The sequence below is a fragment of the Pelodiscus sinensis genome, chromosome 9, assembly GCF_049634645.1.
Source record: "Pelodiscus sinensis isolate JC-2024 chromosome 9, ASM4963464v1, whole genome shotgun sequence".
Classification (NCBI taxonomy): domain Eukaryota; kingdom Metazoa; phylum Chordata; order Testudines; family Trionychidae; genus Pelodiscus; species Pelodiscus sinensis.
In genome coordinates, this window is record NC_134719.1 from 10902300 (window position 1) to 10929289 (window position 26990).

Consider the following 26990-nt stretch of genomic DNA (forward strand, 5'->3'; position numbering starts at 1 on the left):
GCATGTACTACTTGTTGGTATTGCTCTGTTCCCAGCTTCTCAACAGGAAGAGGAAGGCCATACCATTTGGGCATCATTCTTTGTCAGGAAAAACCCACCCTGAATTCAGAACTTTACTGGGAGTTTTACCACATAAAGACACCCTTTCACTGTGGCCCATACCTGACTCTGGCCTCTGCTCGACATGCACACCTACGCCATTTCCAAAGATTTTGTCTCTTCTTCCTCTACAGCACGACCAATTCTGGCCTCTTCCTCTGTCAGAATCATGAACATTTATCTTCCTCCTTATCCTCTTATCTCCTGTCCTGACTGCTGCACCCACTTTCTCTCTGGCCTTCTTGCCACCCATTGTGCTGCTCTGTGGTCCGTTCAAAATTCTGCTGCTAAAATAACCTCCATTGTGATACTGTCACCTCTCTTGTTGAGTCCCTCCACTGGCTGCTGCACGCCACTCCATTAAATACAAGCTTCTGGTCCTTACCCTGCAGACTCTTTACTACTAGCTGTTCCCCACCTGCACTCCCTCTAGTGTCTTGTGTTGTCACCTCCCATCCGTTCCATCATCCTAAAACCTCTCCTTGCTCCAATGCCTACAGATTCTGACCAATGACTAGGTAGCTGTTGTGCTGTGACTGCAGCTTACTATTCTAACCACAATTGCGTCATTGTTACCTTATGTTCCCCTATATGCCCTTTTCTGTTGTGTCCACGTGTTATCTCCTCTCAAATACTTAGACTGTAAGCTCTTTGGGGCAGTCACCATCCTTTCATTAACTGGAATGCAATGCCTTACTACAAAAGGACCCTGATCTTTGCTTGGGCCCTGATCTTTGCCTGGAACCTGCAAATACTACCCCAAGAATAGCAACAGTATCAATGAATTCAGGATTGAACTCATAGAAACTAATGGTTTCTGATTTTGTTTTTTATAAAATGCAGGCGGGATAGAATACTAATAAATACATAACGACCAGTGTGGGTTTGCAATGATCTATAAATGCATTTAAAACACAGGTCCAATGAGCCATAGAGGGTATTTTTTCCTAGCCTACTAAAATATCACATCTTTCCTGAATTTTACACATTTTATAAAATAATTTTATACGTGTGTGGGGTTCAAATGAGCTCCTAAACTAAGAAACCTATTTGATCTGGGTGTGAATGAGAGCAGAATTTGGAGTCGTATGTCTGAAGGCTGAAGAGGAGGGAATGTGAAAGACAAGCCTGGTTTAATAGCACAGAGCAAATCATTCTGCAAGGAGAAAAAGAGCACTGAAAATCACTACAACAAGAAAATGGGAGTGTGAATGGCCACAGTGCTTAAAAACCATCAGGAAACTGAACTGCAGTTCAATTTTTGCCTAGCAAAAACACAGTGAAATCCCAATTTGAAAAAAACACAAATCACAGACCAATTAAAAACAAACATATTGATGACATTTCAGTAAGTGTTCATTTGAATGTGCCACAGTTTTGATCGATGGTCTTACCTTCTTACGCACCTGTTGTTCTTTGGCAGAATGAGCTTTCACATGTTTGCGCAGGGAACTTGGATCCGTGTAGCGTTTGGAGCAACCAGGAATTTGACAGGCATATGGTTTCTGTAAGTGCATGGAAAAGAAAAAGAAAGAAAAAGCGTTCAGCTTTTATAAGTGCCTTCCTTTATAATATGAAGCCTGAGTTTAACAATTAAAAAACAAACTAGCTAAGATTCTAATTTATGGGAAAACATATTGTAAAACCCCAAGCTGCTTGCTCAGCTTGCAACCTCTAGTTTTGGAAATACTTCTGTGTGTAAGAAGTCTGACTGTGGGCCAGCTGTGGCACACACAGAACAGCAGTGACAGCTCATATTCTGAAGTCAGATCAAATACTGAGAACACGTAACACATCTCTGTTCTTATACTTTTGAGGACTGATTACTGGATTGCATTAAATCATAATGAGAAATAAGAAGCTGGGGTTTGGGACCATCATAGCATTCTCACTTTTTGCAAGTACAAAAGTAGTACCTTCGGCCTCTTTAGAGAGGTGACTATTTTGTATGCCTCCACTCAGCACTTGTCCAAGTGTTAAAAACATCTAAGTCTCATGATCACCACCCTCCCCAAAAGAGAAAAAACACTGGTTCCTGATTCTGATTTCCTACTGGTTTTACAGACAGTGTCATGTATGCTGCAAAGCAAAAACTAAAGGCATCAACACTGGAGTGCTTTCATACGTTCTTCCCATTCCTATTCTAAATAACATGTTTGTTTTATTTACACAATTTATAATAATACAAGCAACACTAAACACAAACATTACAGCAAATCAATATATGTAGAAAAATCCAGCTTTGTCAGAGAAAGACTCTTCCAGCTGTGAATAGTGTCTGGCAGATGTTCTCTCTCCTATATGGTACAACATGAAGATCTCCAGTGGTAAGAAAAGCTTCACAGTAGTTCCAGTGGTTTCCTTTAACATGGTAGAAAGATACATCTCCTACAAGTGGGAAGAGCACTCCTTTTAGCTGGAGGGCATAAGCTCCTGCCTGTTACAACAGAACAACGGCAGGGACCTCCTGGTAAGGCAGTGGTTCTCAAAATGTGGTCTGCAACTGTCTTGCAGGCGGGCTGCAGGTTCAGAGCTCACCCACCCCTGCAGTACGGAGCCTGCGCTGGCACTCAACTCCCCTGTCCTTCCACGAGGTTGGAGCACCAGCGCTGGCTTCCCAGTGCAGGGTCGGGGGTGAGCCTCGCAGGCCGGATCCGGCTTGTGGTGGCAAAAAGCAGCTCCGCACGCTGCCACTCCCCATCCCCACCCCCCAACTTGGGGAATGGCAGCACAGGAAAACACTTGCCTGGAGGCTTTCCCCTCTGTTCTCATTGGCCAGAATCATGGCCAATGGGAGCAGGGCCAAGCCCAGAGCCAGGTAAGCTCCCCCATCCCTCTCATGCCCAGACCTTGCACTCCCACCCTGATTTAGCACCCTCCCTCCTGCCAATATCCCACGCCTGTACCCTATCTCCTGGCCAGACCCCACACCCTCACTCCCTCCTTCATCCATTTTGTCAGAAAGGTCTGTATTGACTGGGGTGGGCCACAGGCCCAAAAGTTCAAGAACCACTGTGGCATGGTCCCAGCTAATGCAAGCCTGACCAAATGCCTTTTTTTTTTTAGCTGTGCCACCATCTCTCAGCCCTGACAAACAAAAGGCAACCTTGAGACTGTTGGGGGAAATCCTGAAAGACTGTTATTCATTATTCCCAAGATCAAATGAGTGCCTTTGAGTGGACCTGATCATGATATTGTCATTTCTATCTTTGAGTCCCTGAGCTAGCTCCTGCACGCCTCTCCATTAAATACAGGTTGAACCTCTCTAGTCTGGCACTCTCTGGTCCGGCCACATCAGTGGGTTGGCATGATTTTAGTTAGCCACATGTCCATTTACCATGGATGTCGCCAAGTTTCCTGCAGTCCCATAAAGTTTGTTCATAGCGACCAGTCCTGGCTCTCAGGGTTCTGCGCTGTTATCTCGCTCTAATTTACCCCTAAATGTCTTCTAAGAGCCCACTAAGCAGTGGAAGTGTTGGCAATGTGGCCAGACAATACTGAGCTCCTGTGGTCCGGCTAATTCTCTGGTTCGGTACTGGTCAGGTCCCTAGAGAGGTTCAACCTGTACAAGCTTCTGGTCCATATATTTGAAGATCTTCACTACTCAATGCTCCCTACCTAGATCCCCTCTTGTGTCTTGTGTTGTCACTTCCTTCTGATCCATCATCCTTAAACCTCTCCTTGCTGCGATGACTACAAATTCTGAACAATGACTAGGCAGCGTGTTGTGATTGCTGCTTTGTCACAATCAGGTGGTCACAAATGATCACTTCATGCCAAGCCTCACAAAGTCTCTAAGCGGAGGCTAATTTTGCTGGGGGGGGGGGGTTTCCCCTGTGGTGTTTTAGAGCACACTTGCCTGCATGCCCATAGTGCCAATGTACCACGCCAGAGGTGCCTCCGGCCACGTGCCAGTAAGTTGTTTTAGTGCTCGCCCATGAGGTGCTCGCCTCTCACCTTTGTGCTTTGATCCCCTTCAAAGGCTGACCTCAGAGTCACATATCTGAACCTCTTCTCTTTCCATAGAAAACATTCTGGGACAATACCTTTCACCTGCAGTGCAAAGTGCACACAAGCCCACCTGCACCCCTTAAGCTGTATGTGAAGGCAGCAAGGGAGGAGTGGGATTGGGGCAGCCAGCAAAATGGTAATAGGGGTGCCTGTTGCACCCTTGGTTTGCACAGAAGGGGTGTCGTACAGAGGAAAGTGATGGAGGCGCGATTCTGCAGTCTGCAGCTCCATTCCCATGATGTGGTTCTGTTTTATCCCTACACTTCAGTGGGAGAAAGCCCAGTTACTCTGGCTTGATACAAATAAAATGAATTTCAGCAGCATTGGAAGAGTGATGACACCCCTTCCTATCTGCAGCACAGATAACTTCCCTAATTCTGCTTTCACCATGGGAAATATGACCTAGTAATTTCAGTTATTTGATCAAACCAACCCAATCTAACAGGTCTTGGTAATTATTTACACATTCTCCTTTCTGAGAAGATAAACGATGGGTTGACCCGCATGCAGAGTTTTAAATCAATACCAAATGTGCTCCATAAGAAATAAGCATCCATATAAATCCCTTTTTTTTCTAGGTGCCTCCAGAGTGTAAGTAGTCCTGTTCCTTATACCAGGAGGAAGTTTCCAAAGGAAAAATAGGATCATTCACCAACTCAAAGCCTTAAAGGCCAACATAATGCCTACCCAGAAACCTATATAAGAAAGTAGATTTATTGAAAGTCACTAGAATACACAGAAACCAGACTCCTGAGGCAGGACTATAGAAACCTTTACCAATTTCCTCAATAGAAGAACCAGCAGAATATTTTTCTAACCATGTAACACTATCAGTGATAGGGAAACTAGATCAACAAAATGCTCATTCTTAAAAATTGCCTAAATCTTTTTTGCTAGGACATTCACACAGTCCTTCAATATATGCTTAGTTTTAAAAGGGGTCTCCAGGTCCTCTGTGCTAATATTACATCTAACCTTTACAATAAAATCATACATGCATCATTAATCGCTTAAATAGACATTCTATAATGGGAAAAAATGCTAAAAAAACCCCAACAGGTCTTAAATGGAGCAAGCAAATTAATGTTAGTGTCGGCAGAATATGAATATAGTGAGAATTTCAAAGAACCTGTAACAGGGAAGCATGAATAACAGTTTCAGGAAAGTTGGAAAGTTAGTCAAAAATTATTACTGTACCTTTGCGCTGATGTATGAGCATTTCAGAGGTTAAGAAACAAAGAAAAGGAGAAGAAAAGAGAGAGAGCTAAGTTTAGAGATTTTCTTTGCAATAACACATACATCAACAGATATAAGACTGGGTTATTTTGTTCAGTGTACTGTATAATTGTACAAAAGCTCTAGTAAATGATATTCCATTGGCGAATCAAGCTTATAAAAACACTAATATATATATAGCTTCAAGCAGTTAAACTTCAAAAATGTGTATCCCATACAGTATATTCAGTTTCAAAAGAGAGACATTTTAAAACTAATTACAAATTCAAATATTTCAGGTTGACTTTCAAATAAATAAAACATTGTTATTGTAAGTGTGCTTGGGTTTGGAAAATGTGACTGACTCGCTTCTCTTACTTGTTTGTTTTTGGAAGGCATAATGTACATTACGCATTCCTTAATGCTGCACTGTCTGAAATATGTAGCTGCTTAAAAAGTAAATATCAATTAAACTCAAAAGTTCTGCCTCATAAACACTCGGCCAAACGTTAAACCATATATTCACCTCTTTGAAAAAGATAAAGGAATGACTCTTCTTATTCTTCATAAACTCTAGGCTGAGATTTAACTGGCCTATGTTGTGTGTCTGCTTCCTTTGCCTTGAAATTGACTAATTAATTTTTTATCGGGTTTAGGGTAACTTCAGGACAAATTAAGTATTTTAGAATGACTACTCAAAAAAACTGATTAAAGGGTAATATGTCAGAAACCCAAGCATCCTGGAAAAAGGGCCAGCTAACATGGCCTTTCTATTATGGATCAAGAAGAAAAGCACATTTTGTATCTTTTACTGGTTCTCCCTTTGCAGATACACGTCCATAAAACTCCACTTCTGAGAATCACACTGCAGAGTAAGGATGTTAAAAAGTGGGTAATTGTGTAACAGTGTAACTGCTGAAAAACTCAGCGATTACACAATAATACTTCCCCTCGTTCCCGCAATGGTAGCTGGCTCCCCGGGAGTCGGCTTTTAAGTTGGCTCCCTGGCAAGTACTAACTCCCGCCTGCCAGCCCCACTCCTAGAGATCTGGCTACCGCCCTGCACTCCTGCCTCTGATACAGCTCCCTCTGACTGACAGGCAGCAGCATGAGATGGCAGCCACTCCCCAGGAGCGGGGCATGAGCCTGTGTGTAACCATGAATGGTAACCAATAAGCCCAGGCTCATCGTTTAACCATTTACATGGTTACACCTTCACATCCCTACTATAAATATTCTGTTCTCCTGGCAGGCTTTCTGAGGGTCTCATCCAAAGCCCATCGCTGAAGCCAATGAACAGGCTTCCACTAACATCAATAGGGTTTAGAATAAGTCCATGTGTTGTGTGTGCAAGAAGAGCAGCACATTAGAGTTGATGCATTCTCCTTTTTGGCGGGGGTTCACAACATTGTGTCCATTAATTTATTATCTCTTCAGGCGATTGCCTTGTTCCTGTGGTCATTTAGACCAGACTATGTCAAAATATGCAAGAAAACCATTGAATTGCTTACAGTAACAATTTTTCAAGTCTTGCTTCGCCCCCTTTTACAAACACAGAGGAGCACCTTACTTTACCTCATGGTGAGCGATACCTTATTCCAGGAATATTCCCAGAGTAACATATTCCTCCTTTTGAGTAAGGGTAATGGAATTTGGCCCTCGGTAGTTAAATGAGCAAATCCTCCATTATTAAAAAAAAAAAAAAAAAAAAACACATGCAGCTAAAAAAAATAAAAAAATCAAAGCATCTCTTTCTTCACCTCCTACTATTCAGACATTTTCATGAAATGGAAGCTTCAATGCAATTTCAGTGCCAGTTTCAATGCAGATCCTGTACAAAACCTGTTTAAATTCTCTGTGCAAATGATAATATGAAATAAGGTAATGCTTACAGTATCCAGGTGTGTGCGCTGGTGCTTTGCCCGATCACTGGAGTTACTGAAAGCTTTCTGGCAGCCAGGATGCTGACATAGGTAAGGTTTCTCTCCAGTATGACTTCGCAGGTGAATCTTAAGGTTTTCAAGCCTAGAGAATGCCTTGTTGCACCCTTCAAACTGCAATAAAGCCATGAAACATTTCAGTTAAGCATTATTAAATAAACCATGTGTAGTCACAATGACTTCAGTGTAAAACCCAAGCTGACATGTAATAAATCAATCAAAACTCAAACATCTGCTGAAATTTATGGGTGTGAAACAACTTTTTGGGCTGTTAATTTCATCTATCATGAAAAGCATGGTGAGCGGATAGAGAAGAACATCTCACACATGCAGTGTTGAACCTGAAAGATACATTTTTGTAAGGTCTAAAGAAAGAACAGGTGTTCAGCTTCTGAAGTGTTCTCGGTGTTTTTAACATCATTCCTGGGGGAATTCTGTGCCACTGTGCAATGCAGAATTTTGCCCAATTTAACATTGTGCATGCAGAATTTCCTTTCCTCCACAGAAACGGGCTGCAGTGCTGTGAGCTGCCACTGGACTCTGCAGAACCCAGCTTGTACGGACACTGCTGGTTGGGAGGAGGGGAAAGGGAGCCAGAGACTTCCTGGCACCTGTAGTTCCCAGCATGCCCTTAGGAAAAGAGAAGGCAGCAAGTGGAAGTAGCATCAGGCTGTTTCTCTCTCTGGACCTCTGTGCTCTGGGAGGGGTGGGGGAAGTGTGTTTGGGCCAGCGGGCTCTGCAGCTGGCCTCGGGAGGAAGATGGGGTGTGGGAATCTGGGCGGGGGGAGGGGGAGGGAGAGCTTGCGATTGGGCTCTGGAGAGGAAGGGCTTAAGTATGCTGGCTGGAGGGGCCCTGCTGGTGGGCTTTAGAGGGGTAGGGTTGTGGGTATCTGGCCCTCTAGCTGGGCTCTGGTGGGGGGTGGGGAGGGCAGAAAAATGGGAACTAGCTGTTATATGGGTTTCTTTAATTCTCTGTTCCTGGGGGAATTTCTGTGTGTGTCTGAATTATTACAGACATACTTGCTGACAGGTATTTTGAAATAAATCACCAAAATAATTGAAACTGGCATCATTATGTAGTGTTATTTTGACAGATAAAATGTGCAGAATTTTAAAATATTGTGCACAGATTTTTTTTAATATTATGGCATGGAATTTTTAATTTTTTGGTGTAGACTGTCACCGGGAGTATAACATGAATTGGCATAAAAAACTCTATGGGGTATAACAATCCACTGCCACACACAGAACTGAGAGAATCGTGCAGCTTGGAAGAGCGTATTTTCAGAGAGCTGAAATGCTGCACAATGAATAGAAAAAAATATGCTACAGAAAATGATTTGCTCCAACTCTGTATTATTCAAACTAGGCCTTTGTCTACACTACAGCCCAGACTGATGCTCTGAGATTGATATAACAGCAGTCGATTTAGCCGGTCTAGTTAAGACCTGCCAAATCAACCATAGATGGCTCTGCAGTTAACCTCTGTACTCTCTTCTAGATGGGAAGAGTGAGGGAAGTCGACTGGACAGTTTCTTTTGTTGACTCTCCAGGTTGTAGACTTTGTGGTAATACAGCTTATGGGTATATAAACTGCAGCTTTGTTATTTATGGAGTTACGTATCTTAGGTCGACTTACCATTGTAGTGTGGATGCAGCCTAATTGCTGATGTGCCACTTTTCCTCTAGCCTGTCTGCAGCTGGCACATCAACTGCTTGCTTGATTCCCCATATTTATTTAACTAGTTATCTGAGCAATACTGGCTTTTACTGTTCTGGTTTCATTAAGAAAGCATCAATTGGTAGCTTACAGTGCTGTGTAGCATCTGTAACAAATCCTATCGGTCAAGAGCAAATACAGATGTGGATAAGCAATATTAAGAGAGATGGCTAGCAGCTGAAGATGTAGAAGTATTACTATTCATGAGTTTATGAAAGTCTTGCAAAATTACCATGAAAACTCACTACATCAGATACTCTCCACACTGGAGAGTGAGTGAGCAGAATTTGGCAAGAATGCATGTGAATTAGTCTCTGAGTATATACATTTGAAGAGATACTAATCCAGATTAAACAGACACATGAAAAATAAGAATGATCACTATTACACTTAGTGTTCTACTAGTGTAAAAATATGAACTCTGAAAGAGAAAAAGTATGTGATTGTACAAAGAATATGAGACAATTTAACTGTTTCACAGTACCGAGTGTTTCGTAGTTGCTGGGTGCCTTCCGCTCCCATGGAAAAAACGGATACTACTGATCCAAAGCCGACTGATGTAAATTGAAAGGGCTGTTAGATCCTTGCCAGGACATACCGCTTAGCTACAAGTGACACTACCAAAATATGACACCTTTTCCTCTTTAGCTTTGTTTCTATTACACTACAGGATTCCAAGGTCTAGTTCTAAAATTTATGTTACTAAATTTTATGTGTACTAGTACATTTGTGATCCTATATAAAATATATTTTCCCTTGGAACTTTAACCCCTCTCTCGGATTGAAATACAGATGGCTTGCTGTAAAAGAAAAACAGAGCCTAGTGAAGGATTAAACATAAGCACTCTAGCCTCTGTTCTAGTACTGTTCCTGCTGTAATATAAAACTAAGTGGATAGAATGGTTTCTCTTATCAGTTTGTAATATGGATTCTAATCTATAATTTGACATATGTGATGATAGAATTTGTTGGTATCTGATACACATCAGGAAGGGCTGTATTAACCAGTTGGCCTTATCAAATTTCCTAACTGGTCATCAGCTTGTTTTTGTCAAAAAATTGGTACCATTGAATAAAATGTGTTGAACCTAATATGCATCTTTTTGACACGAGGCAAAAAATTAAAGAGACAAACTCAGAAGGCCCTCCCAACATGTGGTTAGAATCAACCAAATATACCCTGATTCTTTGTATTTTTGCTGCAATATCCATTTGCTGTCTTAGAAGTACATAATCACACTTTTGAAATAAGTTCCTCTGTTTTGCTTTGCTTCAAGACAAGACTGCAGCTGTTTTTTAAAGGCCTGTTACATTTCATATTTCCAGATGTTTTGCCTGGTCCCTATTTTACACAACAAAAACCAGAAGGAAACTCTCCTTCTTGTAGTAAATAAAACTGAATGCCAAATATCTGATTTGGCATGGCAAATTCTATGGACCAGTGTCTCACCTGGTGTAAAGTGGTATAACTCCATAAACTTCCAAGGAGCGACACAAATTTACCTCATCTAAGGATCTGGTTCATGTTCCTGTACTGTAAATGGTATTTCTAAGAAGTAAAATGAGACTGCCAAGGGTACATTAGATCTGCTTGTTGCATTTTGCAAAAGTTTAACCTCATCCAAGATTATATTAACTGGAGCTGAACTTTCTCCTCAAATACTGTATGCAGTATATTTATTGTATGCCTTTCCATTTAGTAACTACTGTAACACTAGTAGTAACCTGTTCTTACGAAGTGCTAATGGAAATTAAAGATCCTTGCTTTTACTTCACAGGATTAGGCCTTATAAATACATCCTTACATGTAATTTCAGATGATCGCATGTGTTAATAAAATCTAACTGTGGGAACTTTAAAATCCTGACATAAATAAACAATTATGCATTTTGCTCTTTTGTTTACCAGACCCGGCTGAAAATTGTCTTGATTTTTTTTCCAAAGAAAATGGAGTTTTCAACAAAACACAATTTTTGGCAAAGAGCATGTGCTTTCTGTGGAAAATTTTGAATTTCAATTGAAAAGCGGAACCTTGCCCCTCCCCCCCCCAAAAAAACCCCAAACAAACCTGAAAATTTTGTCCAACAACTGAAAAAAAAAATCAGTTTGGCAATGTTGCTGCAGTGCCTCCTTGAAGTTGTGGTGTGATTCTCCATTCTCTTCTATGAGCCAGATTTTAACATCATATCTCTCCCATGATGTACTGCAGATATGGAATTCAGTGGATCACCAAGCAGAGTGGCTATGAGTCTCAGAGAGGTAGCTGTGTTAATCCGTAGTTTTTAAAACAACGAGCAGTCTGTGGGGCATCATGGGATACACAGTCAGGAAGTCTGGCCCACAGAGGAAAATGAGAGTATGAGGCACCAGAACTAAAATTCTTAGGATGCACCATGGCAACGGAGATATTTTCAAACCAAATTTGTCAGCCAATATTTTTCTGTTCTTGGCTGAAAATTTTCAATTAGTAATTCTTTGGCCAAAAAAATTGAAATTTCCTGTTTTTTCCCCACTGTTTTCCTAGGCAGGCCTGCTCACAGGGTATGGGAGGGAAGACAAAGGGGGCAACTGCCCTGGGTCATGGTGATTCTAAGGGACCCAGAGCTCCTGGCTGATGCCACTGTTACAGCGACAGCCAGAGTCCTAGGCCCTATAAATTGCCGGCGGAGCACCACACTGGCTCCGTGTGACTCTGAGGGTTGGGGAGGGGGACCCAGAGCAGTGCTCTGGGCAGCACTGAGGGGGCTAGCTGCCCCTTGGGCCTCACCACTTCCGCCTGAGGCCCCTCCCAGATCCCGCCACACCTTGCCTCAGGGCCTGCAGAAGCTGTCGACTCCCCTGATCCTAGGGATAGGTGTTTCCAATTAGATCAGGATGAATAAATAAGGAAAGTAGCCATCTTTCATTCCACGGCCCAGGTGCTGTATGCTGCACTCTGGTGAGTTCCTCTCTCTGCCCAGCTTCGTCTCCATCGCAGTTCTACTGTATTGCACATTTGCCATCATCCCTGCAAGCCAGTTCCAGGGTGGGCAAGGGAGTATGGCAGCTGCCCTAGGTGCCCACATCCATTTCCCCTCTTCCCTGCTCTGACTGGGAGGCTGTCAGGTTTGGGGGGCATTTGGCTCAACTGCAGAAGTGTGGGTGTGATTAAGGATGTGGGACACGTTTTCCAGCAACATGGCCAGGGATACTCCTGCTTGCACAGCCGGGAAGTTGCCTCCTCAACCATTTGGGATCTCAAACAGTTTATTTGAGAAATGAAGCCAGCTAGCCTTTATCACAGCTCTCGGGGGGAAGTTTTAAGAGTGAGAAGTATTTTAAAATTTTCATTTACAGACACTAAGTTTCTGGTGATACTAGTTGACTAGAAGCTTGCATGAAAGATATCAAAGACAGGAGAGAGGGCAAAATCCCTCCTCTACTGAAGTCTACAGAAGGATTGTCATTGACTTCAGGTAGATCAGGATTTCATCTTGGGTATATCTACACTACCACCCTAGTTCGAATTAGGGTGGTTAATGTAGTCATACGAACTTGCAAATGAAGCCCGGGATTTGAATTTCCCGGGCTTCATTTGCATGTTGCCGGGCGCCGCCATTTTTAAATGTCCGCTAGTGCGGACTCCGTGCCCGTGGCTACATGCGGCACGAACTAGATAGTTCGGACTAGGCTTCCTATTCCGAATTATCTGTACGTGGAACGAGGAACGTGGAACGAGGCGTACAGATAGTTCGGAATAGGAAGCCTAGTCCGAACTATCTAGTCGTGCGCGGGTAGCCACGGGCACGGAGTCCGCACTAGCGGACATTTAAAAATGGCGGCGCCCGGCAACATGCAAATGAAGCCCGGGAAATTCAAATCCTGGGCTTCATTTGCAAGTTTGTATGACTACATTAACCACCCTAGTTCGAACTAGGGTGGTAGTGTAGACATAGCCCTAGAGAGTATACAGTAGTTATCCAAGTGTAAGTGACCAAACTCTAGTACAGGGGTGGACAATTTTTGACAGGGGGGAGGGCACTCCAAGATTTTGGTAAGTGGTCAAGGGCTGCCCTTTTCTATGGAGGAGGCGTAGGGTCTGGGATGGAGGTTAGGTGCAGAAGGGAGCTCAGGGTAGAGGACTGGGGTGCAGGAGAGGATGTGGGGTCTGAGAGGGAGTTTGAGTGAAGGAGGGGGTTGTGATTTTGGGCAGAGGATTGGGGTATAGGGTCCTGGAGGGTGTATGGGTTCAGGAGAGGATTCATGCCTGTAGGAGGGATGGTGGAGGGGGTGCAGGTTCTGGGAGGGAGTTATGATCTGGGGCAGGGAGTTGGAATGCAGGAAGGGGTAGGGTGCCAGATGCAGGCTCTGTCTAGGAGGTGCTTACCTAAGTGGCTCCCGGCTAGCAGCCCACAGGACCTTCAGGTAGGCTCCCTGCCTGTCAGCAGCCCTGTCTGCTCCAAGCAGCTGGCTATTCCATGCGGCTCTCTGTGATGCACATGGGGTGGGGTGGGGGCTTTGCGCACTGCCCCTGCGCCCAGCACAATCTCTCAACTCCCATTGGTCGGTTTCTGGCCAATAGGAGCGGAGAGTTTGTGCTGGTGGCGAGGCAGCATGCAAAGCCTCTCCCTTTCCCCAGAGGGCAGTGCAGAGGGCACACTAACCTGTCAGCTGCTTTGGGTAGCAAGGAGCTGCTCTGGGCTGAGTGTCCCAGCGGTGCAGGCTGCGGGCTGGATTAAAAGGCTCAGCCCACCCTTGCTCTAATCCATTCCTCCTTTCTGTCGCTTTCTCGCTCACACATACACATGGCTTGTCCTGCAGATTTCCAATGAGTGAGCAACACACAGAAAGTTAAGGTCTGACCCTAATTGAAGTCAATAGCAAAGCTCCTACTGACATCAGTGGAAGTAGGGGTGGGCCAATAATCACTGCAGCTGGGGTGTTAAATAAATCTCAGATTTCCCTTATTTATTGTCAGAATGGGTCTGAAAGTGATTCCCTACTACAAAATGATCATGCCTGGTACTAGAAACTGTCCAGATATGCAGATGTTCCAGCACCTGCTTGGCTGGGTGATTTAAATATGACTGTGTCACATACGAAATGATTACCTAAAATATTGCTTTGAACTGCTGACCCAGCAGATGCTTTCAGCCTCACCAGAGGAGCTGGACCACTTGTGTTCTGTAAATTGGAGGCACAAAAGAAAGAGAACAGTGGCCCACGCTCAGGGAATTGGCTGGCCCAGGGCACTTGTAATGGGATAAGGAGCTTTTCACCTCTAGATTATCCCCTAGACTCCAGCTCAATGTAGCTGAAATCAGTAGTGACCTGAAGTCATGACAGTCTGGTGGTGGTCTCAGTCTAATGCATAAGAACAAAATTCTATGTGAGTGGGAATCGCTCTGGGAATCAGTATGAGGTGTTGCAGCTGGTGAAAGAATTGCTCTAGCACAGGTGTGGGCAATAATTTTTGACGGGGGGGGGGGCACTCCAAGATTTTGGAAAGCGGTTGAGGGCCGCACTCTTTCATGATATTAATGGAGGAGATGCGGGGTCTAGGATGGAGGTGGGGTGCAGAAGGGAGCTTGGGGTAAGGGATTGGGGTGCAGGAGGGAGAATGGAGTCTAGGAGGGAGTTTGGGTGAAGGAGGCGATTGTGACCTATGGCAGGAGGCTGGTGTGCAGAGGTTTGGGATGTGGCCTAGGATAAGAGGGGACTGTGATCTGGGGCAGGAGATTGGGGGGCCAGATCTAGGAGGGGGTATGGGTGCAAGAGGAGGGCAGAGAGTTTGGATATGTTGATTGGGGGGCAGAGTGTTGGGGAAGGAGGGGCTGGGGTGCTAGAGGCAGGCTCTGGCCATGAGACTTATAGACGTGCAGAGCTTAAAACATTTCCCACCCAGCTTGCCTGCCCAGCCATGTGCTTGTATGAATAACCTTGCTGAGGAGACGGTGTGTGGTGGTTCTTGGTTATTCGAACAGGCAGCTCCCATTGGTCAGTTTCTGGCCAGAAACTGGCCAATGGGATTGTGCTGGGGATGAGGGCAGCTCCTGAATCTTTCTCCCCTCCCCTCCAGAGAAGGGGAGGGGAGGGCAGGGGAGCCATCAGCTAGGTTTTGAGTGATGTGGGGGTATACAATGGAGTCTGCTTGGGGCTCCCCAGTGCCTCCGCTGGCTGGATCCGGTGGCTTGCATCCAGCCCACGGGCCTTATTTTACCCAGGCCTGGTCTATCATCATTCTGTTGGCATATTAATTGGAGTGTATGACAGGAATGACACCCTTCTTTCTATTACCGTTGGAACCTGGTTAGGCACCTTCTTCATTTGTGATGTTTGATTCCATAGTTCTATACAAGACAGGAAAAATACTGGATTTCAGCATCAATAAATGAGCTGGATAGAAGGAGCAGACTAGAGTAGAGAGAAAGCTTCTATTTACATACAAAAATCTTGGTAATCAGCAATGACAGGAAAGTAAATAGAAAAAAAAAGTACATGACAGTTTAATGAAGTCTGGGTAAAATATTAGGGGGAAAATTCAAGGCTGGCAGAAACCAGTGACTCTATTGAAGCCAAATGAAATTGTGCCTGCTGATGCCAGCTCTGAATCTAGCCCTACATTTTTTTTTCTAAACTGGTCCAGGGTAACAGTGGCCTCCCAGTTCCTAAATGAGAGCTCAGGCTACTGACAGAGAAAGGGTCATCCATCAGACAGAGATTGAAGACGGCTGACCCTTTAAATAGTATGGACAAAGAGACCTGCATCTCCAGAATAGCTTTTTATTTTGTGGACCATATTTTCTGCTTGAATACACAAGCAGCTCTGCATATGATAAAATTCACACACACTCACACAAGCACCCTCAGGCCAGCTGCAATAATTTTGCTGTTCTAGGCAAACTGTAAAGCTTCTGCCTTTCCCAGTCAATCGTACATTAAATGGTCTCTAAACCTTTTGCCATTCTTAATATTATGCTGCCTTAGGCAATTGCTTATTGTGTCCGTATAGCAGACCTGGCCCTACACCCACTCACAGACATTGATCAGAAGATCTGTATCAAGCAATCACGAACACTTCTCCCAACCAGCTGGAAACAAGTGGCCTATAACTTCAGAAATTCCATTTGGTCAGGAATCCTCTTGGAACATTTGATCTCTTTTGGAGAGCGGGGAGGAGCTTCAGCAGATTCCATTCAACCATGGAAAAATAAATAATAGGAAAAAAAGCTACAAATACTGCAAAACTTCAGAAACCAGCAACCTGCGATTTGCAATTTTTTAAAAGTTAAAAGTCAACAAATACGCTGAAATTCACTAAAAAATAAAACAACCGTGATAAAATCTGGCATTCCCAAAATATCGTCCTTAAAGGCAACATTTTGAAAATGCAGCTCATGTCTATGGACCGTGCACTGCACGACTGTACCCCTCCATTCTCACATCAGGCCATGTCTGCATTGGGGTACTCAGGAAAGTTAAGGTGAATCAACTATAGATATATAATGAAAGAGCATAAGTTACAGCATGTTTAGTCCCCGTATGTATATTATGGTAAACTAAAGCCACTTCTCTCCTGAACGAGATACAGAGCACAAATCAATGCAGGATCTTGTTCTACAATATAATTTTTAGGGCACTGCTAGTTAGTGCCATATCTATGGCCAAATGCAAAGTACAAAATATTCTGAATAATGCAGATTAATTAAGGACCCCATCCTGCACCTACTTATGCTAGTGGCAAAATTTCCACTGGCCAATATCCCAGTCTAGTAAGACCCTTAAGCAACTACATAACCTGAAACATATGAGAAGATCCAATGACTTCATTTCAACTGTCTTTATGCTTGTAGTTATACAGAAACATACTTTGGTGAATCAAGTCCCTAGGAGGAGCAGAAGCACACACTATCCTATATGGTCAAAGCTACACTAGCAACACAAATACACACACAAATATGTATTAAATTCTTAGTTTGGCCAAATTCTCTCTATTTTTGGATCCCACTGACACATACTGATAAGAAAATAGCAGCAACAGTGAGGCTTCCACTTCATTCCCCCTATCTCTGTCCCATTCGTTTTATCTCCTGATATTGCACTGACAGGATATTATTTACTTATGCCTTTCCTGCCACCAGACCACATCTTAGCCTCAGTCCTTTGACCATACAGAAATAGGCTTGCCAGGTATCCGGTTTTGAACTGGACAGTCCAGTATTTGAGCTTTCTGTTCGGGAAACAAAATGAGAAAATATAAGTGTCCGGTATTTTCTAAATAAGAGGTAATGTAGATTGTGATGGAATGTCAAGTGTGTCCGGCATTTTTGGTGAAATCATCTGGCAACCCTATGCAACAGAGAAATCACGGAACCTTTGCCTCATTCCAAATATCTGCCACTAAGACAGCAGGGCTGGCCTGAGCCATTCATGCGCCCTGGGTCCCGGGTGCCCAGTGCATGCGCGGTGCCACCCCTGCCCGGCCCAGCAGCCCCGCACGGTGTTCCCTACAATGGGCCACCCCGGGCGGTAGCCCGGTCAGCCCGTAGCTTGGGCTGCCTCTGTAAGACAGGGGTGGGCAATCACTTTCACAGAAGGGCTACTTAATGAATTTTGGTATGTGGTCATGGGCTGGCTCCACTCTTGAAAGGGGCGGGGCCTGGGATGGAAGGGGCGGGGCTGAGGACTAGTTTTCCCTTAGTGTTGTCTGGAGCCGGAGGCTCTGAATTAAAAAAACAGCAAAGGGCTCACGGGCTCCTGGCCCCACTGCTACTGCAGTACCTGGCAGCCGCCCAGGTTTGCTGAGGCTATTTAAAGGGGGCCAGGAGCCATTTAAATAGGATCCTGCTGCCTGTGCCACTGTCTGGAAATTCGGTAGCATGGGCAGCAAGCTATAAATAGAAGTGGCCAGGTGCAGTGTGTGGGCCAGACAAAAGTGTTAGGTGGGCCAGATCCCACCCTCTGGCTGCATCTTACCCAGCCCTGTGCTAAGAGCTATCAGTCATGCTTGCTAGATTCTAAGATCCAACTACCAGGAATTAATGTATAGTTCCCAAAGACCACTGGGAACTACCTGATCAACTGAGCAGACTGCTTATAATATCTCCCAGACATCTGGTATCAATCTGTCAGTACTTAATCCTACTACCTTATACTTTTTTTTTTTTTGAGATCTGATGCTGGGGATAACTGAAACAAATGCTTCATAATCCTTTGTTTTGGTAAAAGCCACCTAAGCCTTTAAACAGGTTTTATAAATAAGAATAATAATTATGCTTCTGGAACCTTCTTTTGGTTTAGATAATGAATGTGTGCTTTATAAACCATCATCTTACATAAATACAGACATGAATAGAAAATAATGCCATTGGGGTACAAGGAATAAAATGGTGCAGTCAATTGGTTTTTAATGCTGTATATTAATGCTTTCCCTAGAAGCAGATAAACTGTACTATAGTCATCACATTTGTTCATCAAGAGTCATTTTCCCCTGCATAAATATTAAACAGCTTATTTAATGCTGCAACTCCCACCACAGTTCAATTGCTGGAATGTAATCAATTTAAAATGCATATTTATGAAAATACCAAATTATGTCACAATGTTCTAAGCACATCACAATTTTCCTTACAAAAACAATTTAATATAACAACACCAATTGCTTAAAATGTTTTCCTTTTCTCCTATATTACATCTTAAATGCACCTGAAAATGTCACCATGCAGAATAACAAGTGCGCTCCCAATAGGGATTATATTATCACATTTTTGCCGTTTCCATAAGTATATTTAATCACAGCCATGTCTAGGATGTCTGGCAGTGGTATAGATCAGAAGAAACGAACTATAAACGAAAGAGCTCAGACCATGAGGTGGAGCAATAACTGACATTTTAATCGGAAATGAGTTATGACTGAAAGAGAGAAGCCTTCACAGTTGTAGTGCTAAATAGGTCCAGTGTGTCATTAGAAAAAGCTCATTAATATACACCTCTGCTCTCTGCTGCAAGATCAGTTAAACAAGCTGCCTTTTATTTGTAGACCTAAATGGGAAAGAGCAGGTCATATTGGCTGCTGACATCTCAGACGGCCTACGGGTGGAAAACCCAAAACATTTCATTCCAAAGCATTTAATACTATCAATAGGAAATCTTATGTCTGGTCAAAACATTTAAGGTCCTTCTCAATATCATGAAATGTTCTTTCTTCCCAATTGATTACCAAGTATGAAAACATTATGAATATTTATCATAATATGTTGTTATGGAAAAAATCCTTTTAAGTATGTATATTCCACCCAGATGGAGGAAAAACATTTGTGGAAGTCTTGAAAAGCATGCAAGTTTTAAGTAACATTGACCTTAATGTCATGTATAAGGCCCCAATCCTGCAAACATTTATGCATGTGAGTAACTTTATGCATGTGAATTGTCCTATTGAACTCAGTGGGGTTTCTTGCGTGTCTGTTTACAGGATTAGGGCCAAGTCTGTAACAAAATATTCCAGATGGTCTCCTTTTAAAGCTGTTTTTGTTAACTCTTGATCAGAATAACTTTAAATACTCTGCAATAGTTACAGTGTAATGACTCAGGGTATGTCTACCCTGCATAGTTTTCCTGGAAAAATGGCCGTTTTTCCAGAAAAACTACACTTAGGTCCACACTGCTATTGTGTTCTTTCAACAGAAAGTTGAAAGAATGCAGGGGTTTGTCTGACAGCGGTAAACCTCTTTCTACAAGGAAGAAACCTTTTTCCAAAAAAGCTTTTTTGGAGAAAGGCATGTGTGGACGTGGAAGAGGGTGTTTTTCAAAAGAAGAGGCCTCCAGGAAAAAGCTCAGGAGCCCTGGTGGCCACTCCGTCCATAGTAATCACAACTGAAATGCAAGATAGCATCCAATCAATGTGGATGCTATCTTTCGAAAAAGCAGATCGCTTTTTTGTTGTGTGTTTACTGTGTAAACACTTTCTTTTGAAAAAAGATTTTCTGGAAGATCTCTTCTGGAAAAGCTTTCTTGCAAAAGAAGCTTGAAGTCTAGACGTAGCCCCAGTCCTGAAAATACACAAATGATTCTACTCATGCAAAGAATCTAATTATCAATCTTGATAGAGGGATTCACATGCTTCAAGTGCCTGCAGGATTGGGCCCTCAACTGGAATGAGGAGTAACGGTAGTTCGAACTAGGAAGCCTAGTTCGAACTACCTAGTTCGTGCTGCATGTAGCCACGCGGCACGAGGTTCGAACGAGTGGGGATTTAAAAATGGCGGCACCCTGCTTATGCAAATTAAACCCGGGAAATTCAAATCCCGGGCTTCATTTGCAATTGCGGTATGCCTACATTACCCCGCTAGTTCGAACGAGCGGGGTAGTGTAGACATACCCTCAATGAGTTGTAAAAGGATAAGCAATGTCAAGGTGAAAATGACTAAGTCACAAACTTCTTTTTAGAGGGTTTTTTTTTTGCTGCATATAGGTGCCTAATTGGGTAACCATATGATCTTATTATTTGAGATTCCTGTCTTCCTTCTTGCCATTTTTGTCTCGTTGGGGACGTCTACACAGCAAGACTAAAGTCGGAATAAGCTTTGCAACATCAGTCATGTCAATTGTGTAGCTGAAGTGAAAATAGTTTCGACCTCCCTTACTCCTCATAAAATGAGGGTTAATGAGTCAGAGAAAGAAGTCCTCCAGCTTGACATTATGCCAAAATAAAGGCTTGTAATATGAATGTGTTCTTTTTATTTCGGAACAACATCAGCTTTTTAGGCCACCGTTAAATCTGTTTTTGTGCAGCATTAAGTACATATTTTTTAAGCTGGGAATAGGTAACAATGGATGGGTCATTTGATAATTACCAGTTCTGTTCATCCCTCTGGGGAACTAATTAGCCACTTTCAGAAGACAGAATACTGGGCTAGATGGATCTTTGGCCTGACCAGTAGGGCCATTCTTATGCCACAATAATTCATATAAAAATTATAATTTTAAAAATTGTATTTAATGAACTTTAAATTTTCCCCTGTGAGGAAAAGGAAAGAAAAAGTTGTTCTGCCAAAGGAATCCACATTGAACTATTTATAGATTTAATTCTTCCTGTATCAGTAAATAATACACCAAGAAGTGAATGTTTAATGATCCCATGGTCTTTTTTTTCATCTTGTTTATCACACATTTTCCAAGAAAATACAAAACATATTAAGAAATACTGAAGCATCTTCTGATTTTCATAGCAGCCCACTGGTATCTCCAAATTCCTTGTAGGTTACTCTTCCTAGTATACGTCAAGGGATAAATATTTGTTCAAAAGAGGTGCAGTGGTATGATACTTGGTGAAATGTATGAAGAGGATATAAACCCCTTTAGGATGACTTACAGTCAATTTCATGACACCCACCATTTTGCCAGAAGGTTTTGTTTGCAACCAGACAGTTTTCTGAAACTTCGTTACAGTTGGCTTGGATGCAGTCTTTTGGCTTGCTGGTAAAACAAAACAAAACGAAACAACAACACTGCACAGAGAACTTTTTTTCAAGGTACAGGATGAAAAATTAGATCGCCATGTCATGAGCAAACAAACAATCTTTTTTCCAGCAAAAGTACATTGGAAAGGTATTACTTATATTGGGATTTGTAAAAAGCTTGCAAGCTACCTGCCATTAAAGGACAACACCGAATCCAAGGTGAGTTTTGGGGTTTTTTTGTGTTCCAATTTTTATAGACAGGTTTGCTCATTTTGGGGAAGAAAACGTGATTAATAGAATTGATTTAAAAAACCAGCCTGTGTCAGCAATTACTAAGTTTAAAAGCACAACAAATACAGTCCACATGTCATTCTCAAGCTCACTTAATTTTTTTCTTTACATAGAAAAGGGTAACATAGTTAATAAGTTCACTTCAGAAGCCTGTTCATCTATATGAGCAAGTCACCACTTTAATTAATCTTAAAGGAAAATAAAATATTTCCATTCACATTTGTACTGAACAGCCAACTTATTTACATCCATCTATACTGAAATTTTGCTTAAGTTATTAATTTAGTTGCCTACACATGGTTCATCAGGCACAGCATTTTCATCTTATTTTTAAAAAACAAACAAACAAACAAACAAACCATGCTTTTCATGTTTAAAAGCCTGATCCTGCAAACAATTATACACATGAAGAACTTTACTCATATGAGTTGTTTCACTGACGCAAATAATTCCTTTGCAGGTGTGTTTGCAAGATTGGGCTTTAAACAGGGTAATTTCCCCAGTATAATGAATGCAACAACAGGACGAGATAAACCTAAATAAAACGCTCTGTATTTGGGTTACCATGTCTCAGAATAAAGGCATTTAAAGAGAAGACAATATTCAGAAGATAAAATGGTAAAAAACTCGAAAAAACAACCAACCAAAAAAAAACCCAGCCCAGCAACCATGGCTGATTAGCATAGCATAGCATCTTAAAAGGCCAAAATACCACATGTGTGGCATGTTACAAAAGAAGATTAAAATAAAGGGGAAAAAATCCAGAGAACCATGAAATCTCAAAACATCTGGAGTTTTATAGTAACAAGCAGGAAATAATCAAAAACATAATTGAAAAAAGTCCACTACAATACATTATGGTACAGCAAAGCTTAATAGAATTGAAGGGAGGAGAGATGAAAGCCAAAAATAAGGGGAAAGGAATAAAAGAGAGACAAGAAAAAGGCATTTATATTTTAAAGATGCCACTAAATATTTATTTCAAATTTTAATTCTGGTTCATTAAAAACTACACACCCTGTTTCCATGAGTTATTTATGTAACATGTTGAAGACTCCCCTTTCAGGAGATAATACCCATGGGAGTTTTTGCAATTCATTAACCCCTTCTGTGCAGCATAGAACTGGGGCACCTTTTGCTAATAACATTCCAGTGTGGCTAGAAGATGATGTAGGAGAAAATGCTTTTCCTATTTTAAGATGGGAAAGGAGGTAGGGAGGAGTGAGGAATGGGAGGAACAGTGAATACCAGCACTTGAAGAGTTTGACAATAATGGATTCTGGTTGCGTGCAGCCTTTAAATAAACATATTTTTTAGATTGGGTAAAATAGATTAGATTATAACCTTTTAGCACTGTATCCTCAGGTCAGTCACCACACTGTTCTCCCTCCTCGTCCATAACTTTTCCTTTAAATGGACTAATATGTTGATATTTGCATACAGTCCAGTCTACCTTTTGAAAGGCCATCAACTATTCTATATACAATCACAGAGTGTGGTAGAAACATGCCAATAGTTCATAAGAATTCACATACTGGATTGGAATTGTGATCTATGTAGTCCAGGCTCCTGTTTTTAACAATGGTTCAAACCAGATACTTCAGAGGAAGATGCAAAATAAATAAATAAATAAATCTTGTACTAGGCAAATGTGTGATAATCTGCTTGCAATGAAGGTTTTACCTGAACCCCTAGCACCAGAGCCAGCTTCAGTCTTGTAGCATTAAGTTTTAAATTCCTTCCAAACCTTTCTTCTTTTAAGCATTAACTATTATACCTCTTGCTATCCTGCCCACGGTCTGCGGCCTGATTTCTGCAAGTAACTCCATATTGGTCCTTAGCAATCATACCTCTTGTTATCCTGCCCCCGGTCTCCGGCCTGATTTCTGCAAGTAACTCCATATTGGTCCTTAGCAATCACATGCAGTATAACAGAATCCTTCCCACATCTCCTCGTGCACAGCTGGAATTGGCTACATAGTGCACTGGCAATAGGTTAAAACCTTTCCATATCAGAAAAACCTACGTTCAATTGCTGCTTAGGCCAGAAAAGAAAATAATGTTGATTATCTTAATTCAGAACCTTTGTGACATTTGATCATGATCTCGCACGTGGTGAAATTACTCGTCTCTGCCCACAGGAAGACTAGTGCTACAACCGCAAGTCTAGATTGTGGAATATGCAGGGGAGCCAACAGCCTCTGCAGACCCCTGGTGGGGGTACAGTGTGGGGGGGGGGGCAGCTCCATGCTCCTGGAAGGGGCGGAGACTCAGGGGGAAGAGACTGGGCAGCCAGCCCTCTGCACTGCATTCTCCCAGCCCTCAAAGCCACACAGAATTATGGGAGAAAGCTTATAAAATGGCTGCTATAATATTGCTGGCCACAAGCAGCAGCCCCCTCTTGATTTAGAATAGTTTCCATCATATATAAAGTTTACAGTTAGATTCAATGGCTCTGAGCACCTTCACTATACAAATTGTTCCAGCCCTCCCGAGTCTCTCAGTGTTACCAGTTCAATTACTCCCTTAATTTGTCATCACTAAATTTCCTGTAGGAAAATATGAAGTTCAGCAGCAAAATAATGCTCTACCTGTCTACAGTGCTCTTTCATGGATCTGCATTTTTACATATGGTACGACACAGTTCAGTGGTTCTCTTCAAAACAGAATCTGTTTCACAAAAGTGGATAGATTTACATTCCTGTATTAAAAGGCACTGTCCCTACCATACACTGTTCTAATTCATTTCTCTCTGCAAATAAGGGGGCTCTGTTCCCAGTCTGTGATTTCTAACATCATAAAATAAGAATAAAGTTCAGTGTTTCCCTCAAACAATCTGCAACATTTGTATATCTAAATGAACCTTCAAATACTGGCTGAATCCCTATGAGGAACAGCAGGTAGAAATTCCATGGCTAAATCTCAACATGAGACTGGGCCAGTTTCTGTTCTCTACCATTCCTTGCTGTACAGTAATAACCAATATCAAGGCAAGGTACAGCTCCTAGAGATTGCTGCTTATTTGGGGTTGGGTTTAGTCCAGGAATCATGGGGGATCTGCTGAGATGCCCTGACTTCTGCTCTGCCATTTGGCCCCACTGGGTCTTTGACAGCAGAGCGTCTGCAAGAGCCTTGCCATGGTTTTTCCTGGGGTCACCCATCAATGCGAGGCAGCAGGGAATGCAGAACGATTTGCCTCCACCTGTACTGATTTGTTCTGCCATCCTCAAATGGTGTGTGGAGGAATATCCAGAAAAAATCTCTATCACTGTTCCACTCCATCTTCACCTTCCTGCAGATATTTTTTGGTGGTGGCCAGGACAAAGTGGGAGAAACATATACTAGAGGAGGACTTCCTTCTCTTGTGGGTGGATCTAGGCTCCCTTCCCCAGGCAGGGACTTTGTCTCCTTCATTATCAATTTTAGCTTTGCTGGTTTGTATTGTGCTTTCATCAGACCCAATAAGCTAAGCAGCATGGGCCATGATCACTACCTGGATGAGATATCAATGGGATGAATCCAGAAAACATGCAGGAATGGTGCTTGGCGATTTAGTAGGTTGCACTCTTCCCACTGAGCCAAAGTTCAATCAAAACCCCTAGCATTTTCCAAGGGGCACTGGGTTATTGGACGTGCCATCTTTCAGATAAGAAGTAAAATCCAGATCCTGCCAACGTGGACTCATCAGACACACTGGTATTTTTCACAAGAGACAGGGCACTGAACACTAGTGCCCTGAGACTATGTTCTAGTTTAGGGGATTACATTCTGCCTATCTAAATTCCTTTTTAATTTCAAGTGGAGAAGCTGCGTTCTACAAACTGCGGTGAGTAGCTGTGTGCAGAACAGCTGTCATGTTCCACTACAGAGATGGATGCGTTTTCAGTGGTGAGTGAGTGATCTCTACTGCACTGTGGGATCCTTTTGGATGAAAACCTCTATAGAAATGTTCTGCTTGAATACCACTTATTATTTTCCCACAAACTATTGTTTAAAGGGTGTTTAGCAAGTCACATCACTAATTTGAAATAAACTGCATCCCACACGGACGGGTAACAATAAAACATACGGGTGAATCATATGGCTTTCAATCGGTATGTATAAAAAAAAATAAGTGCTACACATATTGCCTGAAATGTTATTGTGTGAAACCACAGCACTTAGCTCCCTACCAGCTGTGTCAACAATTCAATGTAATAAATAAATACAAATGTGAAATAACAGGGAGGATTTGGGGAAAAACTAAAAGCTACAGTTTTTTAAAAACAATCATATGTAAATGAGTACATGTAAGTGGAAGAAAGTTATTCATGTGGGAATAGTAGACCTACAAATGAAATGACCCCAGGAAATACACATACCATGGTCTTGGTACTACATAAAAGCCTGAGAGAGAAAGGGATTAGATGGATGAAAGAATTTTTAAAGGGAAAAGAGGATCCCTTATGATTTATTAGAATAATCACGTACAGGTTGAATCTCTCTAGTCCAGGACCCTTGGGACCTGACCAGTGCCGAACCAGAGAATTTACCAGACCATGGAAGGTCAATATTGTTTAGCAGCATTTCCAACACCTCCACTGCTTAGTGGGTTCTTAGAAGATATTTAGGGGTAAATCAAAGCTAAATAACAACAGAGAACACTGACAGCCAGGACTGGTGGGACTGCAGGAAACTTGGCCACACATATAAGTGGACATCCAGCTAACTGAAATCATGCTGGACCATGGATGTTGCCAGACCAAAGAGTGCCAGACTAGAGAGGTTCAAGCTATACTATTTTTAGAACATACATCTATACACTGCTAGGGTTGCCAGGTGTCCGGTTTTTGCCCTAACAGTCCGTTATTTGTGGCCCCGGTCCGGTAAAAAAAACAGAAAATACTGGGCATGTAAAATTTCTGGTATTTTCTGTTTTTCTTGGACGGAAGGCCGGTGGGGCCATTCTTCCCCTGCCATGTCTGGCGGGGGGGGGGGAGGGAGGGAGCATGAGGATTTAAAGGAACAGTGACTCTTTTTTTTTTCGTTCAACAAGTTTGGTCCCTTCCCCCCTTTTTTTTGGTTTGTTTTTTTCTCAACCAATTTTTTTCCTGCCATGTTCGGGATTTTTTGTTAAAGTATCTGGCAACCCTATCTGGACTGCAAAAGGATACTTCTAACTTTCTCTAGTGAGCTTTCATTCCAGTCAGGTTTAGCTTTAAAAAAAAAAAAAAAAAAAAAAAGGAGAATCTCTCCTAGACTTCGTTTCTCAGGTTCCTATCAGTGCATACGCCCGTG

General features: G+C 42.4%; 1 protein-coding gene across 10 annotated transcripts in view; it reads right to left on the minus strand.

Annotated features, from left to right (window-relative positions):
* The window catches only part of GLIS1 (GLIS family zinc finger 1), a 285705-nt gene that overhangs the window by 49036 nt on the left and 209679 nt on the right, over positions 1 to 26990 (minus strand). For 9 of the 10 annotated variants that reach the window (XM_075936007.1, XM_075936010.1, XM_075936008.1 and 6 more), the window contains 2 exons: positions 7218 to 7379; positions 1494 to 1604 (listed from right to left, as the gene is read on the minus strand). In XM_075936007.1, the coding sequence (XP_075792122.1) occupies positions 1494 to 1604; positions 7218 to 7379 (273 nt within the window). The remainder of the gene's footprint in view (positions 1 to 1493; positions 1605 to 7217; positions 7380 to 26990) is intronic. The other variant, XM_075936005.1, reaches the window with a different exon arrangement.